A 25,278-nucleotide genomic window follows, 5' to 3' on the forward strand; every position below is an offset into this window, starting at 1 on the left:
CATATTGTTGGATTTTGTTTCCTAATCCACTGTGCCAGTCTATTTCTCTTAATTGGTTTCATTAATGATTAGAAATGAGATGTATTGACTTATGGTTACCATATTATTTACCTGTTATCGTTTACTCCTTTTTCTCCTGTTTAATTGCTTACCCTATTTAATTGGTTGCTTCTGATCTCATTCATGGAGTTTTGATCATTTTAGTCCCTCTCTAGATTTTTTTATTAACTTTATTGAAAATCAATATTTACATATATTAAGAATTATAGACAAATATTGAAATAATAAAATTAAATTTGAAAAAAGAATGAGGACAATGGGCAGAAAGACTAATGCTAAAGTGTATATTCAAGCTCTCCATAATCATTTCTGTAAATTGTAATTTTTCTTTTCTCTTTCTACTGGAATATTATTGGTGTCATAATCATCCCTAGTATCCTAAGTTAGTCCCGTGCGGGGGGTGGGGGGTGGGGTGTGAGTGTGAGAGAGTGTGAGTGTAGTGTATGTGTAGTTTCTGAATAAACTTGTTTTCTAACAAGTTAAACCTTCCACTTTTAATGAAAGAACAAGATTAGCAAGTTCTTGACCTTACATTTTGATGTTCTCTGAAGACCATCAGATGTTCTGCGTTCTGTAAATCTAGAGTGAAATTACTGATTAGTAAGTTTTTTGTGTCATGTCGTTTTAGTTTTTTTTCCCAGGCTGAGCTAACCTTGCAGTTAATCATTAAGATATGAAACGAGTCTTTCCACTGAGCATAAAGCAAGGTAATTAAGGCAATTTTAACCAATTAGCTTCAGTTAGAAGTCTTATCTGTAGATAAGGTAATGGGAGACTAATAACATGTTGCTCTACTCTGTGACCTTCCAAATTAGTAATTTTAAAAGTTAATAGCAAAGGAAGCTTGAGGGCTTTCGTAGGTTTTCCCTCAGTTGCACTTTCCATTAGACTATTGGTACTGAATTCCTTGGTAATGGTACCCACCTTGTACATGGCTACTCTGTACTAGTGTTTCTTTCTTTCTTTTTTTTTTTTTTAATTTTGTGGTACTGGGGATTGAACTCAGGACCCTGAGCTTGTGAGGCAGACACATATTCTACGGGGCTATCTCTCCAGCCCCCTGTACTAGTTAAGTTCTTCCAAAATGTCATACTAATATTTCTGAAATACTGCCATTTGATTAAATATTACCAAGTCTAACTTAAGTTGCCATCTTTTTGTTTTCCCAGTATTTTGAATTTTTGTAGAGATAAGATTCAAATAACAAAAGATTTTTTAAAGTGTACAGTCTTCAGCATTCAGTATATTCATAATTTGTGTAATTATTATGGTCAGTCCAAAATTTTTGGCCAACTCAAAATAAAATATTGTGCCCATTAAACAGGAATTTCTCATCCACTCTCTTAGCCCTTGGCAACCAATAATCTTTCTTTATTGATAGACCTGTTTTATTTGAGTAGAATCATATAACATGTGACCTTTGTGTCTATCCACTTTAGTGAAGCATGTTTTTCAGGAGCATCCAAATTGTAGTATGCATCGGTACTTAATGCCTTTTAATGACTATTCCATTATATCGGGGAGTGTGTGTGTTTGTGTAAACTGTACATAGCATGTACCATGTTTTGTTAACTCATTAATCTGTTAATGGACATTTGAGTTGTTTCCACTTTGGCTATTGGCATGAGTGTTGCTGTGAACATTTTCATAAATTATTTGCATAGGTGTTTTCAAATCTTTTGAACATGTACCTAGAAATTGTGATTTATATGCCCCCCCACCTCCCCATTCCCCCACCCTGGTATTGAGGATTGAACTCGGGACCTTGAACTTGCCAGGCAGGTGCTTAAGCCACTAGGCTATCTGCCTAGACCTGATTATATCTTTAAGTGATAGAAGAACCACCAAGTTGTTTCCCAGAGCAATTATACATTTATTTTTCACTTTTTTTTTTGGTCTTTTTGAGACTTTCTTATTATTAGTTCAGGCTGGCCTTAAATTCACTTTGTAGCCCAGGCTGTTGTCAAACCCACAATGATCCTTCTGTGTCAGCCTCCCAAGTGCTGGGATTACAAGCATGTACCACCATGCCCAACCATTTTGCATTTCTAATAGCAGTGTAAGAGTTATGTTTTTCCACATTTTTAGACACTCGTTGCAGTGATACCCCATTTTATGAATGCTGCTGTTTAGAAACAACTCAGTTCGCTTCCATTGCTTCCATTCACAAGTTCTGCATCAGATGACGGACATGACCATGGCCATCTTTACCAAACATCAATGCAGCCATCTTCCCCAAAGTCATGTAACAAATTAAATTCATAGGCCAACCAATATCTCACTGTTTTGAAATGGCATTTCTTATTGGTTTTGGTTTGCATTTCTTAATAATTATGTGAATCACTTTGCTTGTGCTTAAATATTTGTATGTGTTTTATAACTTGTTTAGAAAAATTTCAGTTAAAGTCCTGGCTCATTTTAATTTTTTTTTAATTTTTAATTTAGTGTTTTGCTGTTATTTACTTCTAATGGAACTTCATATATTCTGGATCTTAAACCTATTGAACATCAGACTTGCATATGTCTTCTGCCTATTCTGTCAGTTGTCTTTTTACTTTTGGTTTTTATTTTTTCCTTTGTGGTTCAGAGAGAAAGCCGAGGTTCTTAGATGTTAGCAGTTCTTCTACTGTGGAGCTATCACTTTAGCTTTTTTTTAAACTGTATTTCATGCAGGATAGTTGCTTTGCTATCACAACATTGTACTTATGATAAATTACAGTGACTCACTCAGCTCCTTTGGACATTATTTGAAACAGGCAGTTTGTTTATTCAGCATTGTCTGAGCTTTCTTTTTATTCTCCTTGCCCCATGAGTGGGATATACTTTCTTATTTCTCTTGTTAGACTGGATGTTTTGAAGTTATAATCTTACTAGTCCATGCTTGTAGTATATGATGTTTATTTACATTCATTTGACAGAGTGGGTATATATACATAGTAAATCTTGTTTCTTTTTTTCATTCCTTTCCCTTCCTACCCACCTCCTTTTGTCTACCTCTCAATCCCCATTCCTCATTTTTTGAAAGAAAATTTTTTCTTTAATCTTTTCTTTGTTTATTCGTTTCAGTGTCTTGTTACGCGCTCAGACTCATAGTGATCCTTCTATCTCAGCCTCCCTAGTGCTGGGATTATAGTTATTATCACCACACCCAGTTTTAGTGGCCATCACAGCATGCTTGGGATGGCATGTGCTACCAGGAGTCAAACTCGGGTCTTTGTGCTTGCCATTCAGGTGCTTAGACTGTACAGCTATCTTCCCAGCTCCCCATTCCTCATTTTCATTATTGTTATTCTTAGCTCATATTTATTACATACAATCTCTACATTCATTTAGCTGCTATGCATAGCATTTCTGCTTAATTCCTCTTCTTTCCTCATCCCCTCCCCCTTGGTTTCCTCCATTCGTTCTTCTTTGCAGGAGCTCTATCCTCTTTATTTTCTTCTGTCCATTCATTAGTCTCTTTGTACTTTGACTAACTCAAATGAGAGATACTATGCAGTACTTTAAGCTTGTGTGTCTAATTTAGTTTTCTCAACACTTATGCATCTCTTTTCCTACAAATGTGTCAAATTTATCCTGTATAGCCATGCCATATTCCATTATGTATATATAGATAGTGCATTTTCTTTATCCATTTGTCTGTTGATGGATATGTCAGCTGCTTCCATGATTTAGCTATTATGAATTGTGCTGCTATAAACATTGATATGCATATATTGCTGTAGTATTATGTCTAGCTCTTTGGGAGAGATAATTAAAAGGGGACTGACTAGATAGGTCATACAGGATTTCTGATTTTAGTTCTTTGAGAAATCTTCATACTGATTTTCATGATGGTTGTACTAGTTTACATTTCAACAATGTAGGAAGATTTGTTTTTCACTGCAGCCATACAAGCATTTATTATTCTTTGCCTTTTTGATAATTGCCATTTTTTCTGGTTTAAGATGGAATCTTAGTATTGTTTTAATTTGCGTTTCTGAAATGGCCCAAGATTGGAATTTTTTTTTTTTTTTTTTTTTTTTTTTTTTTGGGGAGCTCCCCATTGACCTGCAGCAGCGCTGGTCTGGGTTGCCTTGAGTACGTGGGAATGGAACCACCGCTCAAAGAGACTGACTGCCTCCTTTAAGCAGGCACTTAAACAACTGAGCTAATGGGCGGGCCCCCTGGAAAAATTTTTTCATATAGTGTTTATTGGCCATTTGTACATCTTCCTCTTCAAAGTTTCTGTTCATTTCACTTGCCAATTTCTTTCTTTTTTGGTGGTACCAGGAACCAAACTTATATCCTTGCACTTGCTAGGCAGGTACTGTGCCACTGAGCTATATATCCCTGGCCCTCAATTAATTAATTAATTAATTAATTTCTTTTTTATGTATTTAGTATAAGGTTTTACAGTCTCATTGCACAGATCAGACTCCCAAGCATTGGGATTGCAGGCATGTACCACTACGCCCGGTCTCAATTGCTCTCTCAGTGAGCCCCGGGGGCTGGGCTGGCACCGCAAGCCAGTGATCCAACCCCGGTCCCTGCACTGCCTAAGCAGCTGCTTTAATCTGCTGAGCTATTTGGCTGGCCCCCTTACCCCCAATTTCTTGATTGAGTCTTTAATTATAAGTGTAATTGTTTAAGTTCTTTATATATTCTCAATGTTAGTTTTCTGTCTGAGGAATAGCTTGTTTACAGTTTTCCCATTCTGTAGATTGTCTCTATTCTACTAAGTGATTCACTGGCTGTATGAAAGCTTTTGAATTTGATAACCATTTGTTGATTCTTGCTGTTATTTCTTGTGTAGTTAGGGTCTTGTTTAAAAAAAAATCCCCGTCTAGTCAGGCATAGTGGTACACATTTGTAATTCTAATGCTCAGGAGGTTGAGCCAGGAGTATTGCCAGGAAGCCAAGGCCAGCCTGAAATACATAGTGAGACCCTATCTAACAAAACAACACAAAACAAAAAATCCTTTCCTATACATGATTTCAAGTGTACAAAAGCAGATTCAATGTTTTTATTTTAATTAATTAATTAATGTATTTATTTATTTTTGGTGGTACCAAGGATCAAACTCAGGACCTTGCACTTACTAGGCCAGCGCTTATTTCAGTGAACTATCTTCCCAGCCCTCAGTGTTTTTATTTTAATGTTTACCTTTTTGATTCATTTTTATTTACTTTAATACATGGTACGTGAGAGATTTGGATCTTGCATCAATCTTACATAAGCAGAGTGAGTTTTCCAACATCATTTGTTGAATAGGGTTTTTTCCCCCATCATATGCTTTTGGTATTGTGTTGCCTCCCAATTTGCTCTTGTTGCCCAAGATTGCTTTTACTATTCTCGATTTCCTCTGATGTAATTATGAATTTTAGAATTTGTTTTTTCCAAATCTGTGAAGTATGCTTCTGGTATTTTTTTTTTTTTTTCTCCTGCTCCTGGTATTTTGATTGAGACTGCATTGAATCTGTGTAACAGTTTTGGGAATATAACCATTTGTGGATAATAGAGATTCTGCCTATTCAGAAGCAGGGGCCATCTTTACTTTTTTTTTTTTTTTTGAGGAATACTGGCGATTGAACTCAGGACCTTGCACTTGCCAGGCAAGTGCTTGTTCTACTGAGCTATCTTCCCAGCCCCTGTCTGTCTTTACATTTTCTGATGTCCTCTTTAATCTGTTTTGTAGTGCTGTGGTTTTCTTTGTAGAGGTCTTCTACTTTCTTGGTTAATTATTTTTATTTTATTTCATGTATTTAGTACAGAGTCTGCAGGGTCTCACTATGTAGATCAGACTCCTAGTGATTCTCCTGTTTTCAGCCTCCCAAGTGCTGGGATTACAGGCCATGCCACCACACCCAGTCTCAGTCTCTGTCTCAGTGCACCCTGTGAGCGGGGCTGGCACGGCATGCCAGGGATCAAACCCCCAGCCACTGTGCTCTCGTAAACAGGCAGTTTAATCCACTGAGCTATCTGGCCAGCCCTTTCCTCGGTTAATTCTTAGATATATTAGTTTTGATGATACTACCAGAAATGGTACAACTTTCATTAAGTCTTTCTCATTGAGTTCATTATTAGTGTACCTAACTGCAATTGTTTGCTGTGTGTAGATTTTGTATCCTGCTACTTTGATGAAGTTGGTTATGAATTCTAAGAGATTTTGGTAGAGCTCTTTAGGTCCTTGATATAGAATATCATGTTGTCTTCAAATAATGATAATGTGAGTTCATCCTATCTATCCAACCCTTGTACTTTTTTCTTGCCTGATTATTCTGACAAATGTTTCAAATATGTTGAATTGAAGTAGTGACAGTGGGAATCCTAGTCTTGTTCCTGATTTTAGAGGGAGTGCTTTCAGTTTCTCTCCATTTCATATGACATTAGCCATGGTTTTGTTATAAATAGTTATCATATTCAGGTATGGCCCTTCCATACTATTTTCTCAAGGTTCGTAACATGAAGAGTTATGGGATTTGTATCAAAAGCCTTTTTTGTTTCTATTGATATATAGGATCAGGTGATTTTTGTCCTGTTTCTGTGATGTGTTTACATTTATTGACTTTGCGTCTTTTGGTTGAATTGTTGGTCATGATATATGATTGTTTGAATTATTGGTCATGATATATGATCATATTTGCTAATAGAACGTTGAAGATTCGTACATCTATATTCATTAAGGATGTGATCTTTATATATTTTAGATAAATTTATATGATTTTGAGATCAAAGTGATGCTTGCTTCAATAAATGACTTTGGAAGCACTCTATCCTTTTCAGTTTTTTTTTTTGAAGACTATTGCTGATACACATTGGATCCTTGACTTACAAACTCAGTTCATTTTCCAGGGCTGATTGGAACTCAAGTGGGTTGTAAATAAAGGCTATTGTTCTCCTAACAAGTCATGGAAATAACCATAATGTGTTCTGAACCATCCAAAATACACTTAATCTTTTCCTAATAAAAGCTTGCATCTTACGTGTAATTTACCAGAAGCACCAATAATTTTCCTAATGTATCCACCAAAAAGTTTAGAAAATGTGCCTAATTTACCACAAATAATAATTTCATACTGTGTTTACCATTGAGGTTGAAATCATTGGCCTTCAGGAAAGGAGGATGAAAGAGAAGGTGGTTATTGTTTGGAAGGCAAGTCCTCTTCCATAAGAACATCAGGAATCTGGCTCTCTGTAGTCTTTTCTCTCCTTGGGAGAGTCTGGCCCAGTAGGACCTGCTTCTGGCTCTCTAGGTCTTAACCTTTGGAGAACTACAAATTGGTATAAGGTTGTCTGTTTTTGTCTTTTGATTAACACTGCTCTGTGGTTTGACATTACACTGTCACCAAACAAGTGATATAAGGCCAATTGAATCACAGTTGAAAACTGGATAAAAAAAAGACATTTCTATGTTTCAAAATAGTGTAGATAATTTTCAGCAGCCCTTTTATTAGGGCTAGCTGCTTCACCATGCCTCGTCAGTCTGTGAACCCCACTTCTTACTGTAAGATTGTTAAACCACCTCTTACTGGCATGAAATATTTCTCCATTATCACTTGTTGATGGATTATCCTTACAGCCCTAGCTGTTTCACAAATTGTAGATTTGGATAGGATATAACCTCCCATCTTCCATTTAACCATATTAATGATAACCTTTGTACCTCATCTAATACTATTGATTGTGACCTACTAATATGAGTAACACCTTTAGCAACACTAGCTTCCTTCTGCAAATCTTTCCTAAGTAAGATTGTTAAAATGGTGAATTTCAACATGCTGTACATATTATTGAGATTGGTCATAAAAATGCCATTCTCATGTTTGTCCTCTTTTTCTAATGTGATTGCTTTCTTTCACCTTCCCTTTCTTCTTCTTGAGCTTGTTTTCTAGTTTTTTGGGGACCATTTTGATAAAAGTAACCATAATGATTATATAAAACACTCACTTGTGCACAAACACGCACATATGGCTCACACTGCTGCTTATGTATAGCTTACACATGCTTTTTTGGCATTAAAAGTCTTTACAGCCACACAAGTGGCATAAGTCAAATCTAAAATTCTGTAAGTTAAATCTAAAATTTCTGTCATAACCCAAGTGGGTCCAATATAACATCCTTAAAGATTTTGTAGAATTCAGCAGTCAATCCCTGAGCTCCTTGACTTTTTTAGTTGGTAGGCTCTTTTTATTATTATTGTCTCAATTTCATTGCTTGTATTAAGTTTCAGATTTTTTGTCCTTTTTAGGTTAGCTTTGATAATTTGTATGAATCTTGGAATCTGTCTCTCCAACAATTTTCAATTTGTTGGAATAGTTTTTCATAGTAATTACTGTTATCTGTATTTTGATGTTTCACATTTTCATTTCTCATTACATTGATACGAGTTCTTAGTAAGTTTTGCTAAGGGTTTATTTTTATTTTTATTTTATTTTTTTTCTTTTTGGCGGAACTGAGGTGAGGATTTATCTTTGATTTATTTTTATTTATTTATTTTTTTAATTTTAGGGAAGGGTCTACAGGGTGTTCAGGGCCTCTACTAGATCGGACTCATAGTGATCCGCCTGTTTGCAGCCTCCCAAGAGGTGGGATTACAGGCATGCACCACCATGCCCAGTCTCAATTGCTGTCTCAGCGCACCCCTGGGGTGGGGCCAGCTTGGCAGGCCCAGGGATTAAACCCCTGGCCCGTGCGCCTGCTTGCAGGTGCTTTAATCCACTGAGCTTTTTGGCCAGCCCTGTAACTTTTTGGGGGGTCTCAATTTCATTGATTTTTGACTGTGATCTTGATGATTTACCTCTTTAATTGGGCTTGAGCATGAATTCTTGTTTCCCAAGTATCTAAAGGTTCTTTCTAATGTTATTAATTTAAGTGTGCTTTGCTTTCCTAATGTGAACATTGATTGTGTTCAACTTCCCTTTGAGGCTGTTTTCTTTAAATTTATATATTTGGTACAGGCTCATAGTGATCCTCCTGTTTTCATTCTCCCCAGTGCTGACATACACCACCATGCCCAATCCCGGTGGCCAGTTTAGCACGCCTGGGGGTGGGACCAGCGCAGCATGTGGTGCCGGGGATCTAACCTCCGTCTCTGAGCTTGTATAAGCAGGCACTTAGTCCCTGAGCTATCTTGCCAGCCCTTGAGGCTGTTTTTATTGTGTCCCAGATGTTCTGGGTGTTATACAGACATTCTAGAAATTGTTTAATTTGTTTCTCAGTTTGTTCTGTGATCCATTGTTCAGGAGTAGCTTATTTTTTGGGTGTTTCTAAATTTTCCATATTTTTTCTATAGTTAATTTCTATTTCATTGCACAGTGGCCTGATAGTGAATATAGATTATTTTGAATATATATATATATATATATATATGTATATATATATATATATATGTAAGCAGGCTTTGTAGACTGGTACATGATGATTTTGAAGAAAGTGCCTGTGCTGTATAGAATAATTTATAAACTCTGCTTATGTCATTTATGTTTGTTCAAGGCTGTGTTTCAGCTCTGATAATTCATATTTTGTTTAGTTGATTTCTTTTTGAATGTGATGTGTTAAGAGTCCCTACTATAATTTTGTTGCTATTATTTGCTCTTTTATGTTCAGTAGTATTTGTTTTATGAAGATAAGTCCTCCAGTATTCAGTGGATATTTATAATTATTATCTTGTTGGGCTGTTCCCATAAGTAGTGTGTAATGACCTTTTTCTTTTTCTTTTTTTTTGCGGTACTGGGGATTGAACTCAGGACCTTGCGCTTGCCAGGCAAGCGCTTATTCTGAGCTATCTCCCCAGCCATTCTTTTTCTCTTCTAATCAGTTTTAACTTACAAGTTTACATTGTTTGAGTTTGAAGTTGCACCCTCTGGTTGTATTCAGGATTGTTCTTATGCATGAAATAGTGTTTTTTATCCTGTGATTTTTAGTCTTTGAATATCTTTTTGGATTAGTTCCTAGAACGTAATGGACTGTTGGATTCTATTTTTTTATCCAGTCTGCCAGTCAAACATTATCAGTGAGAGTTATTTTGGAGAGGTGGTGATTAATTACTGCCATTGTGTTCTTTCTGGTGATGGCGCATTTGTTTTTCTTTTGGTTGTTGTTGTTTATCCATTCATCTTGCTCGGTATTTTCATAATTATTGGTTTCATCATTTCTGTCTAGATGTTAAGTAGTTTTAAGAGTGCTACTTTAATATTCATATTTCTCTTTTTTTCATTTATTTATTTGATATAGGGTCTGCCTATACAGCTAGGACTTGTAGTGATTCTCCTGTCTCAGCCTCCTAGGATTATAGACATGTGCCAACATGCCTGGTTTCAGGGACAACATGCCCTGGGGATCTGGTGTTTGCAGGGCATGCAGTACCAGAGATCAAACCTGGGTCCTTGCACTTGCCAGGCAGGCCCTTAATACCACTGAGCTATTTCCCCAGTTCAGTATTCATGTCTCTTGAGTGGCTTTTTTTCACAAAATTTTTCGTATTTCTCTGTATTTTTTAGCTAAAGTTGTTCTGATTATGTTAATCTGTGATGTAAGTTGTTTACCCTCTGGGCTTGAAATATGTCAAGCACTTTTGGTCTTTAAGATGGTGAGAAATCTGCTGTAGTTCTACTGAGTTTACCTTTTCATGTGATTTTTTTTTTCTTTGACTGCTTTTAAAATTCTGGTTTTTTAAATCGGACATTTGGCAATTTAATAATGATATATCTTTGTGAGCTTTTTCCATCATAGTTGTTTGATTTTCTTGAAGCCTCATTTGTAGCATATGTTGAACTGTATTCTTTTATTTGGGAAATGTTTTACTGTGATTTCTGTAAGCATTAATATGTCATCCATGTTATCTTCTAGCTTTCTTATAACAGCGGTTCACTGTTGGATGATCTTTTTAGTGTTGTCCAGTAGCTGTTAGATGCTCTTATTCTCTTTGTTGGCTTTTCTGAGTACTTCATCATAACATATCATTTTGTCTTCATGTAGTTCATTTCTACACTTTATGAATTTAATAGAATTATTTATTTCAGGTTTTTCTGCCTGATACTTTTTTGTGGATTCTGTATTTTTAGTGTGTTTGTCATTCATATTTTGAACCATTTTTATCAGCTCTTCAATTTTTAGTTTCTGCAAATCCACAGTGGCCATTTTGAATGATAATGTCTGTTATGGTTTGTATCTAGATGTATCCCCAAAGCCTTATGTGGTCATAGAATTTTTTCAGAGGTAGGTATGTTTCATCTGTCCTTGTGACTGGATTATTAAGGTCTCCCGTTATTGAGTGTGTCTAGTAGCATTTTATGATGTTGGATGATCCAGTGTTTGGTGCATATATTTACAATTGTTGTTTCTTTTGAGTTCTTTCTTTATAGTGACCTTCTTTGTCTCTTGAGATCAGATTTGTCTTAAAATTCAGTCTGACTGAAAAACTACAGTTTTCCATCCTTCAATTTTAATCTGTGAATTTGTTGTTGATTAAATGTGTTTCTTAAGTATACTCTTGAGCTTTGTTTGATCCATTCTGCCAATATGTGCCTTTTGTTTGGTGGGTTGAGACCCTTCACATTGAAAATTATTAGTTTTCTTGTTATTGCATTATTTTTGTTATTGATTCTTTTTATCCTTAACCTTAGGCTGGTCTTCTTAACATTTTCAAGAAGCTGGATCAATTTTATTTTCTTTGCTGTTTTGTTTTGTTTAAAATAAGGTATCATTGAGTGTGTTATTTTGTGCTTTTGTTGTGTCCTCAAAGTCTGACACTTTTTTACATTGGTCACTTCTGCTTTTTCAAAGTCTGACACTTTTTTACATTGGTCACTTCTGCTTTTCATGTATTCAGTAGAATTCTTTGTATTCAGGATTTTGGGGGGGCATCTTTTCATGGGACATATTTTTATGGTAAAGTTACTCATGTTTTGAATGGTTTTAATTAGCTCTTCTAACTTCCAGTTGTTCTTTAACCACATTAGTCAATTTATGATTCCACTGTCTTTTTCGACCTTGCCAAGTTTATTTCCTCTTTAATCATTTTTTAGAGCTCAGCAGTTTGGTGTTGATTTTATTTATTTATCTCTCTCCATTGTTCCTCTTTGAATCTGCTTTTGGCAAGATGGGACTCTTCTATTGCTTTTTCTTTTCTTTTCTTTTTAATGTTCATTTTTTAGTGCTGAGGTTTGAGGCCATATAGTGTAAACAGACTTGTTGCCATGAAGATCTGGTTAGTTAGGTTCTGTTTTCCAGGAATTAGTGTTGGCTCTGTTTGTCAAGTGAGACTATTTACCACTTCACCCTATTCAGTTCGATTGGGTTGAAGTCAGTCATTGTGTTTTAGGAAGAGAATTCCTACTGGTTTTAACAGTATCCACAAATCCAACTGTATATCATCATCAATGTTATAAAACCTGTTTAATCAGTTTTTCCCTTTTATCACTTCTTACTGACCAGCCCAGCCCAGACTACATTATACTGTTACAATATTAGTGTTCAGTTTGGGATGTGGAGGGTGAAAGGAGGGAAGGGAAAAGTGGGAAATGAAGGTGGTAAGTCTGTAAGTAGAAATAGAGATAAGAGAAATGTCTGTAGTTGAAAATAGGAGGTCAGACTCTCTTGACGGTATTTTCATAGTTGGAAGAGTTACTTAAACAGTTACAAAGAAGAGGTGGCCACAGCATGGGAATGCATAACTGTAATCTTAGCCATCAGGAGGCTGAGCCAAGAAATTTGAACACCTTGAATTCTAGGCCAACCTGGGCTATATAGTGAGGTCAAGGACAGCCTGAACTACAGAATGATACCCTTACTCAAAAAACAAAAACCAGTGTGTTATAATCAAAACAAAAATCAGTGGGAAATTTATAATCTTAAATTTACTTTTTTCACTAAAAATGAAAAAGAAAAATTCACTGCATGTTCATCACCAGCTAGAGGACAAAATAACAGAAACTAAACCTCAAATAAGGAAAGCATTAAATATAAATAAACTAGCCAAGTTTTAGAGAAGTAAAAATCCAGAGAGCTTTTACGAATAGGCAATTCATATCTCATATAATGAACTGTTACAGAGATAAAAAAAAATGGAGCTTCATTTTATAAAGCAGGTCCAATTGTGAAACTCCGTAGAATAAGAAAACACGTAGTAGTTTTATTCCCACTGTGTGTCTTGCTATGCCTACCAGGCCAACTTTGAATTCACTATTTAACTTAGGTTGACCTCAAACTCTCCATTTTTAGCTTCAGTCTCTTGAGTGGTAGGGTTATAGGCATATTCCACCATGACTCCCTGTCATAATATGAATGGCTTTTTAGTACACAGAAGAAGAGATTCGTTGGAGGAGCTCTTCCTTAGACAGTCTCAGGAACATACTCAGTTTTAGTCTGAAAAATGTACCATCTGTGCCTTAGTAAAAGGCTGAAAAGAAGTGCTACTGAATGTACACATGGTGATGTGATACTCTCTCTGTCTTTCTGCCCTTTCCCCCATTTCTTTTGGATAGATATTTGGGCAGAAGCAATCAGGCAATATGTCTATAAGCAAAACAGTAATTTCATTCACAAATTTTAGCTTTAACCAGGTCATTTCGTGTTGTTAAATATTAATAGAATATGAAATTAAATGTTTAAAAGACTAATATCTGAGCCTGCATCTACTCTTGAAAATGTTAAAATTAGTAAAGTCTTTGTACTATTGACAGTAGCAGAATCCTTTCAGCCTATTTTGGGAAAAAACCTGGATATAAATGATTTAGTATATTACTCATATGTCCAAGTAGTGTTAGGCAAGAGATCCTATGACATACATGTATGCCTACTATGTAATTTACCTAAGTATGAGTATAACCATTTTTTTTTTAAAGCACAAAACAGAGGATTGCTGACTGTGAAATGTATTGCTTGTTGAGAAACTATCCACAGTTTTGTGCATAAAAAAAGAAATTTAATTAAGAGTATTGTCATCTGGCCATTTATTTGAGGGGTTAGGATAGTTTTATTATGATTTTCTGTAATTTCCGATGACATATTTTATGATCAGTTTGCATTATTTTCTTTGTTCTTCACTATTTTCTGAGGGATCCCATTTTTTGTGGGTTTCTTGTTATGTACACATGTATTATTTCTGTTGCCACACTGACACTTGATTTCCATTTCACTTTGGTGTCCTTTCAGGCCAAGATAGCCAGGTTAACCAAACGTTTTGGAGCAGCCAAAGAAGATCTTAAGAAAAGACAAGAGGTAAGAATTTCTAGTCTTCTATAATTAATATTTATCTCTAAATGTTAATCTTAGGAAATGCTAATTTAAAGATAAAATGTTTCCTTTATTTATAAGTACAAAATTTATTTTCATTCTATACACATATATCAACATTCATATTAATGTATTGAGTATAAGCCATTCTTAAAGCTATTTGGTATCCAACTTTAAAATTATGTCTTTGAAATTTGTTTTACCCGCTTTATGTTTTCCTATGTTCTACTCTCTTATTATTGCCCAAAGTATTTTAATATGGATCCAACTGCTACTAATATTCATATTCTTCTCTTTTCTTCCCCATATAACATATATATTATGCTATTATTGTAACATATAGGTAAAGATTAGATTAATTTTGTTGCCTTAAATACTTTCTGTTTTATGTGTGTAATTTTTATTTAAATGTAGAATTAGGTCCAGACATGATAGTACGGTTTTTCTTTATAGTCTGGGTTTTGCTGTGTGTGTGTGTGTGTGTGTGTGTGTGTGTGTGTGTGTGTGTGTTAAGGAATGGTCTCCCGGGTGTTCAGGGTCTCACTACTAGATCGGACTCAGAGTGATCCACCTTTTTACAGCCTCCAAAGAGCTGGGATTACAGGCATGCGCCACGCGCCACCATGCCCAGTCTCAATTGCCATGTCATCATGCCCCGGGGGCGGGGCTGGCACGGCAGGCCCCAGGGAATGAACCCCCAGCCCCAGTGTCTGCTTGCAGGCGCTTTAATCCACTGAACTATTTGGCTGGCCCTGCTTTTTGTTATTTATTATTATTTTCTTTACTTATATTTTTGATATAGCAATTGTACATTGTATTTCTGTACTCCTTTATACATATATCTGGGTTTATGTAGTTTGTATACATGTTAATGGTAATAGGTAGAGATTGAACACAGGGCCTTTACAACACTACCTCAACCCTTTTAAAATCAGTGAGAATAGGATCTCCCTGAGTTGTTAAGTTGCTTGGGTCGAGTTGAAAGTTGAAAGCCTCCTGTCTGTCTCCCAGAGTGTTGAAATTACAGGAATATGCCACCATGCCTGTTTTGAATTTCTTTTATTTCAGTAGGCTGCTTTACTTCCCTCCACTCCCCTCCCATTCCCTCCTTTGTCTCTTTATAGCTATATAATCTTACACAAAATCTCAATGATGAAAATTTTAATAATCATTTCTAGATTGTTTTTTATTGATGTATTTTTATATCTTCTTTACTTGGCTTTTTAAGGACAGTTTCGTTTGAAGAAATTATGCATGCACTGGATGTCTTTTAAAAGTTTCACTAACCACTCCTGGTGGTGAATTTATGTAATTACAGTACAATATCAAAACTAAGAAATTGGTACAATTGTACTAAGAAAATGGTACAATTCTAAAACTAAGAAATTGGTACAGTTCTTTATTAGGTCTTATCACTTAGCACTTTTTGCCATTATTTATTTATTTACTTACTTTTTTTTGTTTTTTGAGGAACTGGGGATTGAACACAGGCCCTTGTACTTGCCAGGAAAGTGCTTATTCTACTGAGCCATCTCCCTGGTCCCCCTATAATTTTTTATATGCATCCTTTGTATATGAATGCTCTGTGTGTGTGTGTGTGTGTGTGTGTGAGAGAGAGAGAGAGAGAGAGAGAGAGAGAGAGAGAGTAATTTCATCTTGTGCAGATTTATGTAAACCTCGTCATAGTCAAGATAATATACTTTCCTACCAACGTTAGAGAAGGGTTCTTTTTTTCCCCAACATCATCATCAACACAAATTCTTTTTTAATACTGAGTATAGCTATTCTTGCTAGGAAAGAGAATCTCAGTGTAGTTTTGATTTGCATTTGCAACATGGCCAAAATATGTGAAACATTTTTTCATATTTTTACTGACCAGTTTTACTTTTGAGAACTGTTTGTTCTCTTTACCCATTTGTTGATAGGGCTATTTGCTGCTTTTGTGTTTTTTAAGTTCTTAAATACTCTGGATATTAATCCTCTTTTGGAAGAGTAGTTACAAAAATGTTCTCACAAGTCTGCCGGCTGTCTCTTCACTCTATTAGTTGTTTCCTTTATGCAAAAACTTTTTAACTTGATGCAGTCCTAAAATAAAATTTATTTATTCATGTATTTTTATTTATTTATTATTATTATTATTATTATTATTATTATTTTTATTTTTATTTTTTTGGTGATACCAGGGATTAAACTCAGGACCTTGTGCTTGCCAGGCAAGCACTTATTCCACTGAGCTATCACACTTATTCCACTGAGCTATTTCTCTGGTCCTGATGTAGTCCTATTTAAATGATTGATTCTTGCTATTGGTTCCTGTATTATTAAAATCCTGTGGAGGAAGTTGCCTGTGTCTATAGCTCTATTAGCAGTTTTGAAATGTCAAGTGTTGTACCTAGGTCTTTGATCCATTTTGAATTGAATTTTATGTAGGCTGAGAGATAGGGATCTTGTTTTAGTTTTCTGTAAGTGAATATCCACTTTTCTCAGCTCTAGTTTTCTCAGTACTGTCTCTGTCTCTGTCTGTCTGTCTGTCTGGCTCTCGCTCTCGCTCTCTCTTGCTCTCGCTCTCGCTCTCGCTCTCGCTCTCTTTTGCGGAACCAGGGATTGAACTCAGGCCCTTGCACTTGCCAGGCAAGCGCTTATTCTACTGAGCCATCTCCCCGGCCCCCCGTGTCATTTGTTAAAGAGGTTATCTTTTTCACCAGTGTATGTTTTTGGCTCCTTTGTTCAGAACCAAATGATTGTAGTTCCATGGGTTTATTTCAGTGTCCTCTAGTCTGTTACATTGGTGTTCTTTTTGTGGTAGTACCATCTGTTTTTGTTACTATGGCTTTGTAGTGTAATTTCAAATTTAGTATTATAATGCCCCTAGTCTTGCTCTTTTTTCTAAGGATTGCTTTTGCTGTTCTGGGTCTTTTCTATTTCCATATGAATATAGTTTTAAAAAAATTTTTTAGTTCTGTAGAGAATATCATTAGCATTTTGCTGGGAATTGCATTGAGTCTGTAGATTGCGTTTGGTAATACAATATGGGTGTTTTAACAGTACTGCCAGGGCCGGCCAGATAACTCAGCGGATTAGAGTGCCTACTTAGGTAGATGCAGGGACCAGGGGATTGATCCCCGACTTGCCATGCTGGCCCCACCCCTGGGGCACACTGAGACAGCGACTGAGACTGGCTGTGGTGGCGCACGGCTATAATCCCAGCGCTTAGGAAGCTGAAAAGCAGGAGGGTCACTATGAGTCCAGTCTGTGTAGTGAGACCCTGTAGACTAAGTATATTTAAAAACAAAACAAAACAGTACTGCCAGTCTTCCCATCCTCTAATGTCTTCTTCAATGTCATTCTTCAATTTTCTCAGTTTCATAGTAGAGTTTTCTCACTTCCGTGTTAGACTGATCTTTATGTGTTTTATTGAAGCTACTGTGAATGGTATAGTCTCCTGATTTTCTCAGCTAGTCTAATAGAAAACTATTGAATTTTAGAAAGTATATAAGTATATATATATATATATATATATATATATATATATATATGACAGGGTCTACAGGGTCTTACTACATAGATCAGACCATAGTAATCCTCCTGTTTTAAGCCTTCCAAGTGCTAGGATTATAAGGCACAAACTACCACGACCAGTCTTAATCTCCATCTCAGCATGCTTTGGGGGCGAGGCTGGAACTATACACAGGGTTTTGAACCTAGGCTGCTGCGCTGTGCCTAAGCAGGTGTTTTAGTCCACTGAGCTATCTGGCCAGCTCTGTTTCTTCTTATGCCTAATTTTGTATGAATTCTGCTACTGTGTTGAATAGAAATGACAAGAATGAGTGGGTATGTCTGTTTTTGTTTCTGATCTTAAAGGTACAGCTTTCACATTTTTGAGTTCTTTAATTGAGTGTGATGTTAACTATGGGTTTTTCACAATGGCCTTTGTTAGATTGTGGATGAATTACTTAAATACCTAGTTTAATGATATGCTTGTATCCTAGCACTGTGGATTCTAGCATGCTCTAATCCTACTGTTCTGGCTGAGGTGGGAGACAGCCTAACTGTATATTGAGTGTCATCCACCCCCCACAAGTGTTCCTCTTTTCCATTGAACTTTGTTTTTTTTAACAATCTTTGGATTCTTTGATTTTGGTCATGGTAGACAATCTTTTTAATGTGATTTTAGATATGATTTGACAGTGTCTTCTTGAAGTTCTGTTTCCTTTTATATTTTTAAATAAAATCGGTATCTCTGTTTTCTGGGCTGGCTAGCTCTGAATCCCTGGGCTCGAGCAGCCTCCTACATAGCAGGAGCTACAGATACATGGCACTATACTTACCATTTTTAAACTTTTTTAATGTCAGTATTTTTCAGCTGTGTTGAAATTTGTCAAATTTAGTGCATATTTCAAATATTTTGTCTTGATACTTAGTAATTGCAATTGCTTTGTGATTTGTTTTCTTTCTCAGCCAAAACTGTTTGATAGTTGCCTTGCCTCCTAAAACTAAGACAAGTAGCAAGGTTACACTGTAGCTTTTTAGTATATTTGGTATCTGGTAACAGTGGCTTTACAAAACAAGTTTAGAAACTTTTTGAAGTATTTGAGGAAAATAGGTATTAAATGTTTGAAAGAAATTTCCTGTCAAGCCATTTGGCCTGGATTTCATTTATTGGGAGGTCTTTGTCACTTGTTAAATCTTATTAAAGTTTTTTTCAGGTATTTTTGTCTTTATGATTCATCTTTGGTAGATGTGGTGTTACAAATCTATTTTTAGATTATCTAGTTGCCTGGCATATAATTGTTTCTTACAGTTTCTTTCCATTTTCTTTATATCAGATCTAATGTCTCCCTTTTCATTTAAGTGTAGTTAATTGAATAATTTTTTTGTGTTAATCTAGTTAAGGTTTTGCCAATTTTGATTTATTTTTTAAACCTCCTACTTTCATCGAACCTTCCCCCCCATTTTTAAAAATTTATTTCTGACATAATTTTTACTATTTCTTGCTGGTAACTTCAGGTTTTAGATAGTTCTTTTAGTTTGTTGAAGTGTGAAGATGTTTTGTTTATTTGGTATCTTGCTTTGCCCTTTGCCCTTTTTCTGCTCTCCATTCTTTATTCTTTATTCTTTATTCTTTTTTTTTTTTTTTGGCATTAGGGATTGAACCCAGGGTATATACTCTACCACTGAGCTACATCCCTACAGTCAGGCTTTCATCAACGAACTTTCTTTTTATGTTTAGTACTATAAGCTGTTTTCTTAGCACTGGTTTCACTTATATAGAAGTCCTGGCATATTATGTTTTCATTTATCTTAAGGTGTTTTCTTTTTCCTAGACTCATTGAGTTTTCAAAATGTATGTTATTTAATTTGTGCATACTATGTTTGGGTATTTTGTACTTTCTTTCTGCAATTTAATTTGAAGTATTCATTATTGCAGAAAGGATTCTTAGTATTGTTTTGTTTTATTAAGACTTTTTTGAATTAGTGTGATCTATTCATGAAACTGTTCCTGTATGCTTTAAAAAGAATGTATTTTTTGCTGCTGTTTGATAAAATATTCTGTTTATGTCTTTTGGGTTAGATTGGTCTGTAGTATTAAGTCTTCAGTTTCCTTATTGATTTCTTGGCTACTTTTCAATACATTATTGAATTCAGTATATGAAAGTCTCTTACTATTATTATTTCTTCTATCAGTTCTTTCAATATTTGCTTTACATATTTGAGGGCTGTATATAATTGTTTTACCTGATAAATTCTTTTATGATTATATAATGTTGTTCATTGTGTTTTCTGACAGTAGTTGACTTAAAATGTAAGTACCGCCACCCTTACTGTCTTGTCAACAGTTATACAGGATGTTTCTCCATCTTTTCACTTATAGCCTTTGTGTGTCTTCATATCTAAAGTGAGTCTCTTTAAGAACAATTATGGCTAAATTACCTCCCTTTCCCCTCCCCTCCCCTTCCCCTCCCTGTTCCATCCTCCCCTCCCCCTTCCCTCCCCTCCCTTCTCCTCTTTCCCCTCCCCTTCCCTCTCCCTCCATTTCCCCTTCCCCTTTCCCTCCCTTCACTCCTCGCCCTCCTCCTGTCTCCTCCCCCCTCTGTGTACACTGGAAGGAAGGCTTTCACCAGTCAGTGTGGATAGAAATTTTGTGGGCCCCTGAAGCCTTTTTTGGAGAGGAGTCTGGGTTTTGCTTTAATCTTCCATCTAAAGAAATTTGCCTGTTTTTACTCTGGAGCTCCCTCTGGTATCAGTATTCAGTACTGCAGTTGTCTGTGCTGCAGCAAGACTGCTGGTGTTGATGGTACCCTTGGTGCCGTCTGCATTAATATAACTTCTTAACTGAAAGGTCTTTCCTTTAGTCTTGGAGGCTCCAAAGTATCAGTGTATGTCACAATCACAGTCTGTATTCCAAGCCAGCTGTTTGAGTTAGGTAAGATTAAAAACTAGTGCTTTGAGCATCCTATCCAAAAAATTTGATGCATGTTCTGTTCTTCTTGGTGGTGGAGAAGCCTTGATTTTGCTGTTCCATACTTGGAAGTTAATTGGGTGTGGTAGGTAAATGAACATACTTTCCTAGTCACTCCACTATGTCTCTTTTTGGTCTTATTCTTGCCAGCGGTACTATAATCTCTCATTTTTAGAAGTCTCACAAAGACAATCTTGTCCTTACCTTGTCAAGTCATTGTCCCCATCAAAGGAGGGTCATGCAGCTTCCTGTTCTATCATATGCAGGTCTCACCATTCAAAAACTATAGTCATTTATTAAATGATTCCTTTCCATATTTTAAGCAGTTTTATTTATTCTCTATGCTTTTTTCCATTTTGTCCTCTTATGATTTAGATCTAGATTGTCCCCCAGTGGCTCTTGTGTTCAGAGATGGGGCTTTTTTGGAAGATAATTGGATCATGGGGGTGCTGTGGCTGACTCCTCTTTAGTTTTCAGCCAGGTGGGCCCTGGCTGAAAGAGGCTGGTTAGTAGGGCTTGGCCTGGAAGGGTTTATCTCCCTCTCTGACTTCTTCCTTTGCCCACTGCTTCCTCGCAACAGCAATATTTCCTCAACTGTGCTCTCTGCCCTACAGCCTACTGACCCTGGATTTTAAACCGTTAGCCAAAATAAACATATCTTTGTGTGTGTTGTATCATCACAGGAAAGAGACATCCCTGAAATACTCATTTCTTTTGTCTTAACCATTTTGAATATAATTACTTAAAAACTTGTTACAAGTTATTTTCTATTTATTTCACAGATGTTTCACAGTGTTTGTCTTGACAGATTTTTAAATATCTTTATATCGCAGTGTGCCTTAATTATCTTTTGTCTCCTCTGTATACATACATATCAAATACAACACTATACTGATAAGATTATTTTATTAAAAGTAGTGAAATGTATTTGTTATTGAGGGGAGTAGATAGTGGCATCCACTTCATGCCATGCTCAGTACTTATCACCTCTGGCTTAACATGTATTTTTTTACATTCAGTCTCAAGTGAGCTTATTCTCATTTTAAGAAATAAATGATGATAGTATTATTAATGGTGAGTGGTGGAAGTCTAAATAATGATAATAAGTAGATATTAGAATTCCATCTCTGTATGCCTTATTGGGGGAAAGGGCTAAAATAAGTTACCACTGAAACTTAGAACTGTGATGTCATTAACTGCAATTATTGAAGTCATATAATGTCAGGTAGAATTTTAAAAAACAGAGTCAAAAATTTAATTTTGATTTGCAATATTTGGATACTGTTTATGTATTATTAAATTTTTGGTGCTAATATATTTGCTATGTATCTCAGCATGTGAGCCGTTTTCACGTTTTCGTTTTATATAATCTTTGCAAGAATACTGAGTTATAAGAATTATTATATTCACTTTTTAAATGATGAGCAGTTATCTTTAACAGTAAATAGTTAATTTCACTGTATTTTTTGGTTGAATTATTTTTTGGGGGAGGTTTATTTTTTGTTCTTGGTGCCGAGGACTGAACCCAGGGCTTCCAGCTTGCTAGGCAAGCTATCTACTGCTGAGCCAAATCCCCAGCCCCTGCAGTGAATAATTAAGATACAACCAATCAGTGGCAATGGCAGAATTTCAAATTCTTGTCTCAAGTAATGTTTTCTATGATATCATAGAAGTAATAGGTTACATACTGCAAAAATCATTTATAGCTTTTACTTTTTAATTTCCACATATTGGCTTTTATGTTTATTTGGGTATTTCCTCCTCTTAGAACCCACCAAACCCACCTGTATCACCTGGAAAATCTTCAAGTGATATGATTAGCAATAATATGGCCTACAGGTGAGAATCATAATCTGCTTTTCTGGTTCTTAAGTAATATAGTAAGGTTCTACTTGTCTTTAAGGTAGAAAGATCTTATGATCGTACATATTTATATAGAGATAACTGTTACACTGGGTTGAGAATATTTCCTTTTTTTGGCTTTATTACATAGTCTGTGGCTATTACTTATGTCAGTTTATTATAAGACTTTTGTTACTGAATAGTTCTCTAATCTCATGAGTATTCTCAAATAATTGAAATGTTTTTTTCATGTGTAAAAAAGCTACTGTGTTATACTGGAACCTTCTTTTGGTCTCGGCTTAAGTATTAATGATGTTAGAATATAAAAAAAGACCGTTCTCTAATGTGATAGATGCCAGGACTTAGAAGTTTGTATGCTATTTGTGCTTTGATGTGTTAGCTTATAGTTTAGGGCTGTAAAACCCAGATCTAGTCACCACTTTCTTACTGTAGGCCAGTGCTTTTATATATGTCAATAGTTTTCCCTAGAATGGCCTATCCATTAATTATTTGTATGTATATACTTCATAGAAATGCAAGCACAGTAAGACAGATGTTGGAGTCCAAAAGAAATGTAGGTGAGAGTGCACCGCCATCTTTTCAAACTCCTGTGAATACAGGTAACATTTTTTTCTTAGATATTAAGGCTTTGGTTATCTTACATTATTTTGAGGTGGAAATGGTCTAGAAAACTGGGTTTACTGGTCTTAAGTACAAAATGTTACTGAAAATTTGGGATCACAAATAAGTATACATTAGAATATAGATATTAAAATTCCTGATTATTTCTCAGACTTTCTGGTCTCCAGATCCTTTCACAGTCTTAAAAATTAAAAACTTCAATGTGCTTTCGTTTCTGAGTTACACCAATTCATACTATCAATTTAAGTTAAAAAATTAAAAAGAAATTTATTGATCTAAGACTGCCAATAAACCTGTAAGGTGTAACAACATCCTTCAGTAAAAAATACCTATAATTTTTAAATTAAAAATACCATTGGGCCAGGGATTTAGCTCAGTGGTGAAGTACCTGCCTGGCAAGCGTGAGATCCTGAGTTTGATTCCTGGTACACCACCACCCCGCCCTACCTCCTCACCCCTCACAAAAAATATAATAGTGAAATACTAGCTTTTATTCTCACAGCTCTCTTTTCCTTAATATACTGGCATAAAGATAGCTAGCTGTAACTGGCTTCAGACTCTCAATTCTCTTGCGTCAGCCTCCAAGTGCTAGGATTACAGCTGCCACACCAAAGTTTGTTTCATTATATTAATTTGGCTGAAGTATATGAACAGAATCTAGCCTCATACAAACACATAAATGGAAAATGATTAACCCCTTTAGGTAACTGTGGATATTCTTTGTTTTTAAAGACAAGGTCTTGCCATATAGTTCAGGTTTGTTTTGAACTCACTACATAACCCATGCTGGCCTTGAATTCATGGTAATTTTGTGCCTCAGCCTCTCAGTACTGGGATTATAGGCATGCACCATCACTCCCAGGCTGTATTTTCCTCTTTCAGTACTGTCAAAACTAGTAAGTTAAATTAGTAGTTTAAAATTAGTGCAAAGTGGAATCTAAAACCATGCTAATAATGGCCTTTTCTCATTGTTTTTCTCTAGGTCATTCTTTTAAGTAAAAATGGTCATTCATGAAAAAGACTGCTAATCTAGCTTACACAAGCACTATTCCTTATGTCAGTTAATCCTGTTTTGGCATGTAATTATTTTGTTTTATATCACCTATTTCTTTTATACTACTTATTTGTTCACAGAGTATTGAGATTGCCTAGTCAAGTATTGAGAAATACTAAAATTAATGGTTTACTGCTTCATTATGGATATTTTTAATTGAAATGGACTTGTTTTTAACTAAAAGCATAGGTTAATGAAGAATGTGGTGACAGTATGGCACCACTATACTACCTTGATATTTTATTTTATTTTATTTTATTTTATTTTTATGTATTTGGCACAGAGTCTCACTATTCAGTTTGGACTCGTAGTGATCCTTGTTTTTTCAGGCTTTGCAGTGTTGGGGTTACAGATGTGCACCACCGTGCTTGGTCTCAGTGGCTGGCTCAGCATGCCTGGGGGCAGGGCCAGCGTGCATGTGGTGTCGGGGATGGAACCCGGGGCCCTGTGCTTGCCTAAGCAAGTGCTTAGTCCAGTGAGCTATCTTGGACCCTACTACCTTGATTTTTGCACACCCTTTTATCATTTTATTTTCTAGAATTTCAGTTTCCTGTGGTGGTCAAATATTAAATGTAAAATTGTAAGAACAGTTCATAAATTTTATTATGTGTATTGTTAAAATTGTCATGTATTATCTTTTACTATGCCTTGTTTATAAATTTAACTGTATCATAGTATCTTTTACTATGCCTAGTTTATAAACTTAACTAAATCATAGAGTGTATATATACTCATGTGTGGCATAATAATAGCATTTTAATCAGTGATGAACTATATGTAAGGCAGTTGTTCCATAAGATTATAATGGAGCTGAAAATTATTATCACTTGGTAAAGTTGTGGCTATTGTAAAATAATTCAATATAATACCCATGAGTTTTATGTTGATGTTAATGTAGATTTACAACACTGCCAGTTTATAAAAGTACAGTATGTAGAATTGTATACAATACATAATACTGAATAACAATCATGTTACTAATCTATGTATTTATTATAACTT

The 25,278-nt window shown here is 35.5% G+C and overlaps 1 protein-coding gene across 5 annotated transcripts in view; it reads left to right on the forward strand.

Moving 5' to 3' along the window:
• Atf7ip (activating transcription factor 7 interacting protein) overlaps positions 1-25,278 on the forward strand; it is a 152,686-nt gene that overhangs the window by 84,496 nt on the left and 42,912 nt on the right. For all 5 annotated transcript variants that reach the window (XM_023709495.1, XM_023709496.1, XM_004626085.2 and 2 more), the window contains 3 exons: positions 14,198-14,263; positions 22,507-22,577; positions 23,112-23,200. In XM_023709495.1, coding sequence (XP_023565263.1) covers positions 14,198-14,263; positions 22,507-22,577; positions 23,112-23,200 — 226 coding nt within the window. The remainder of the gene's footprint in view (positions 1-14,197; positions 14,264-22,506; positions 22,578-23,111; positions 23,201-25,278) is intronic.

Source organism: Octodon degus, unplaced genomic scaffold, assembly GCF_000260255.1.
Source record: "Octodon degus isolate 3935 unplaced genomic scaffold, OctDeg1.0 scaffold00012, whole genome shotgun sequence".
Lineage (NCBI taxonomy): Eukaryota > Metazoa > Chordata > Mammalia > Rodentia > Octodontidae > Octodon > Octodon degus.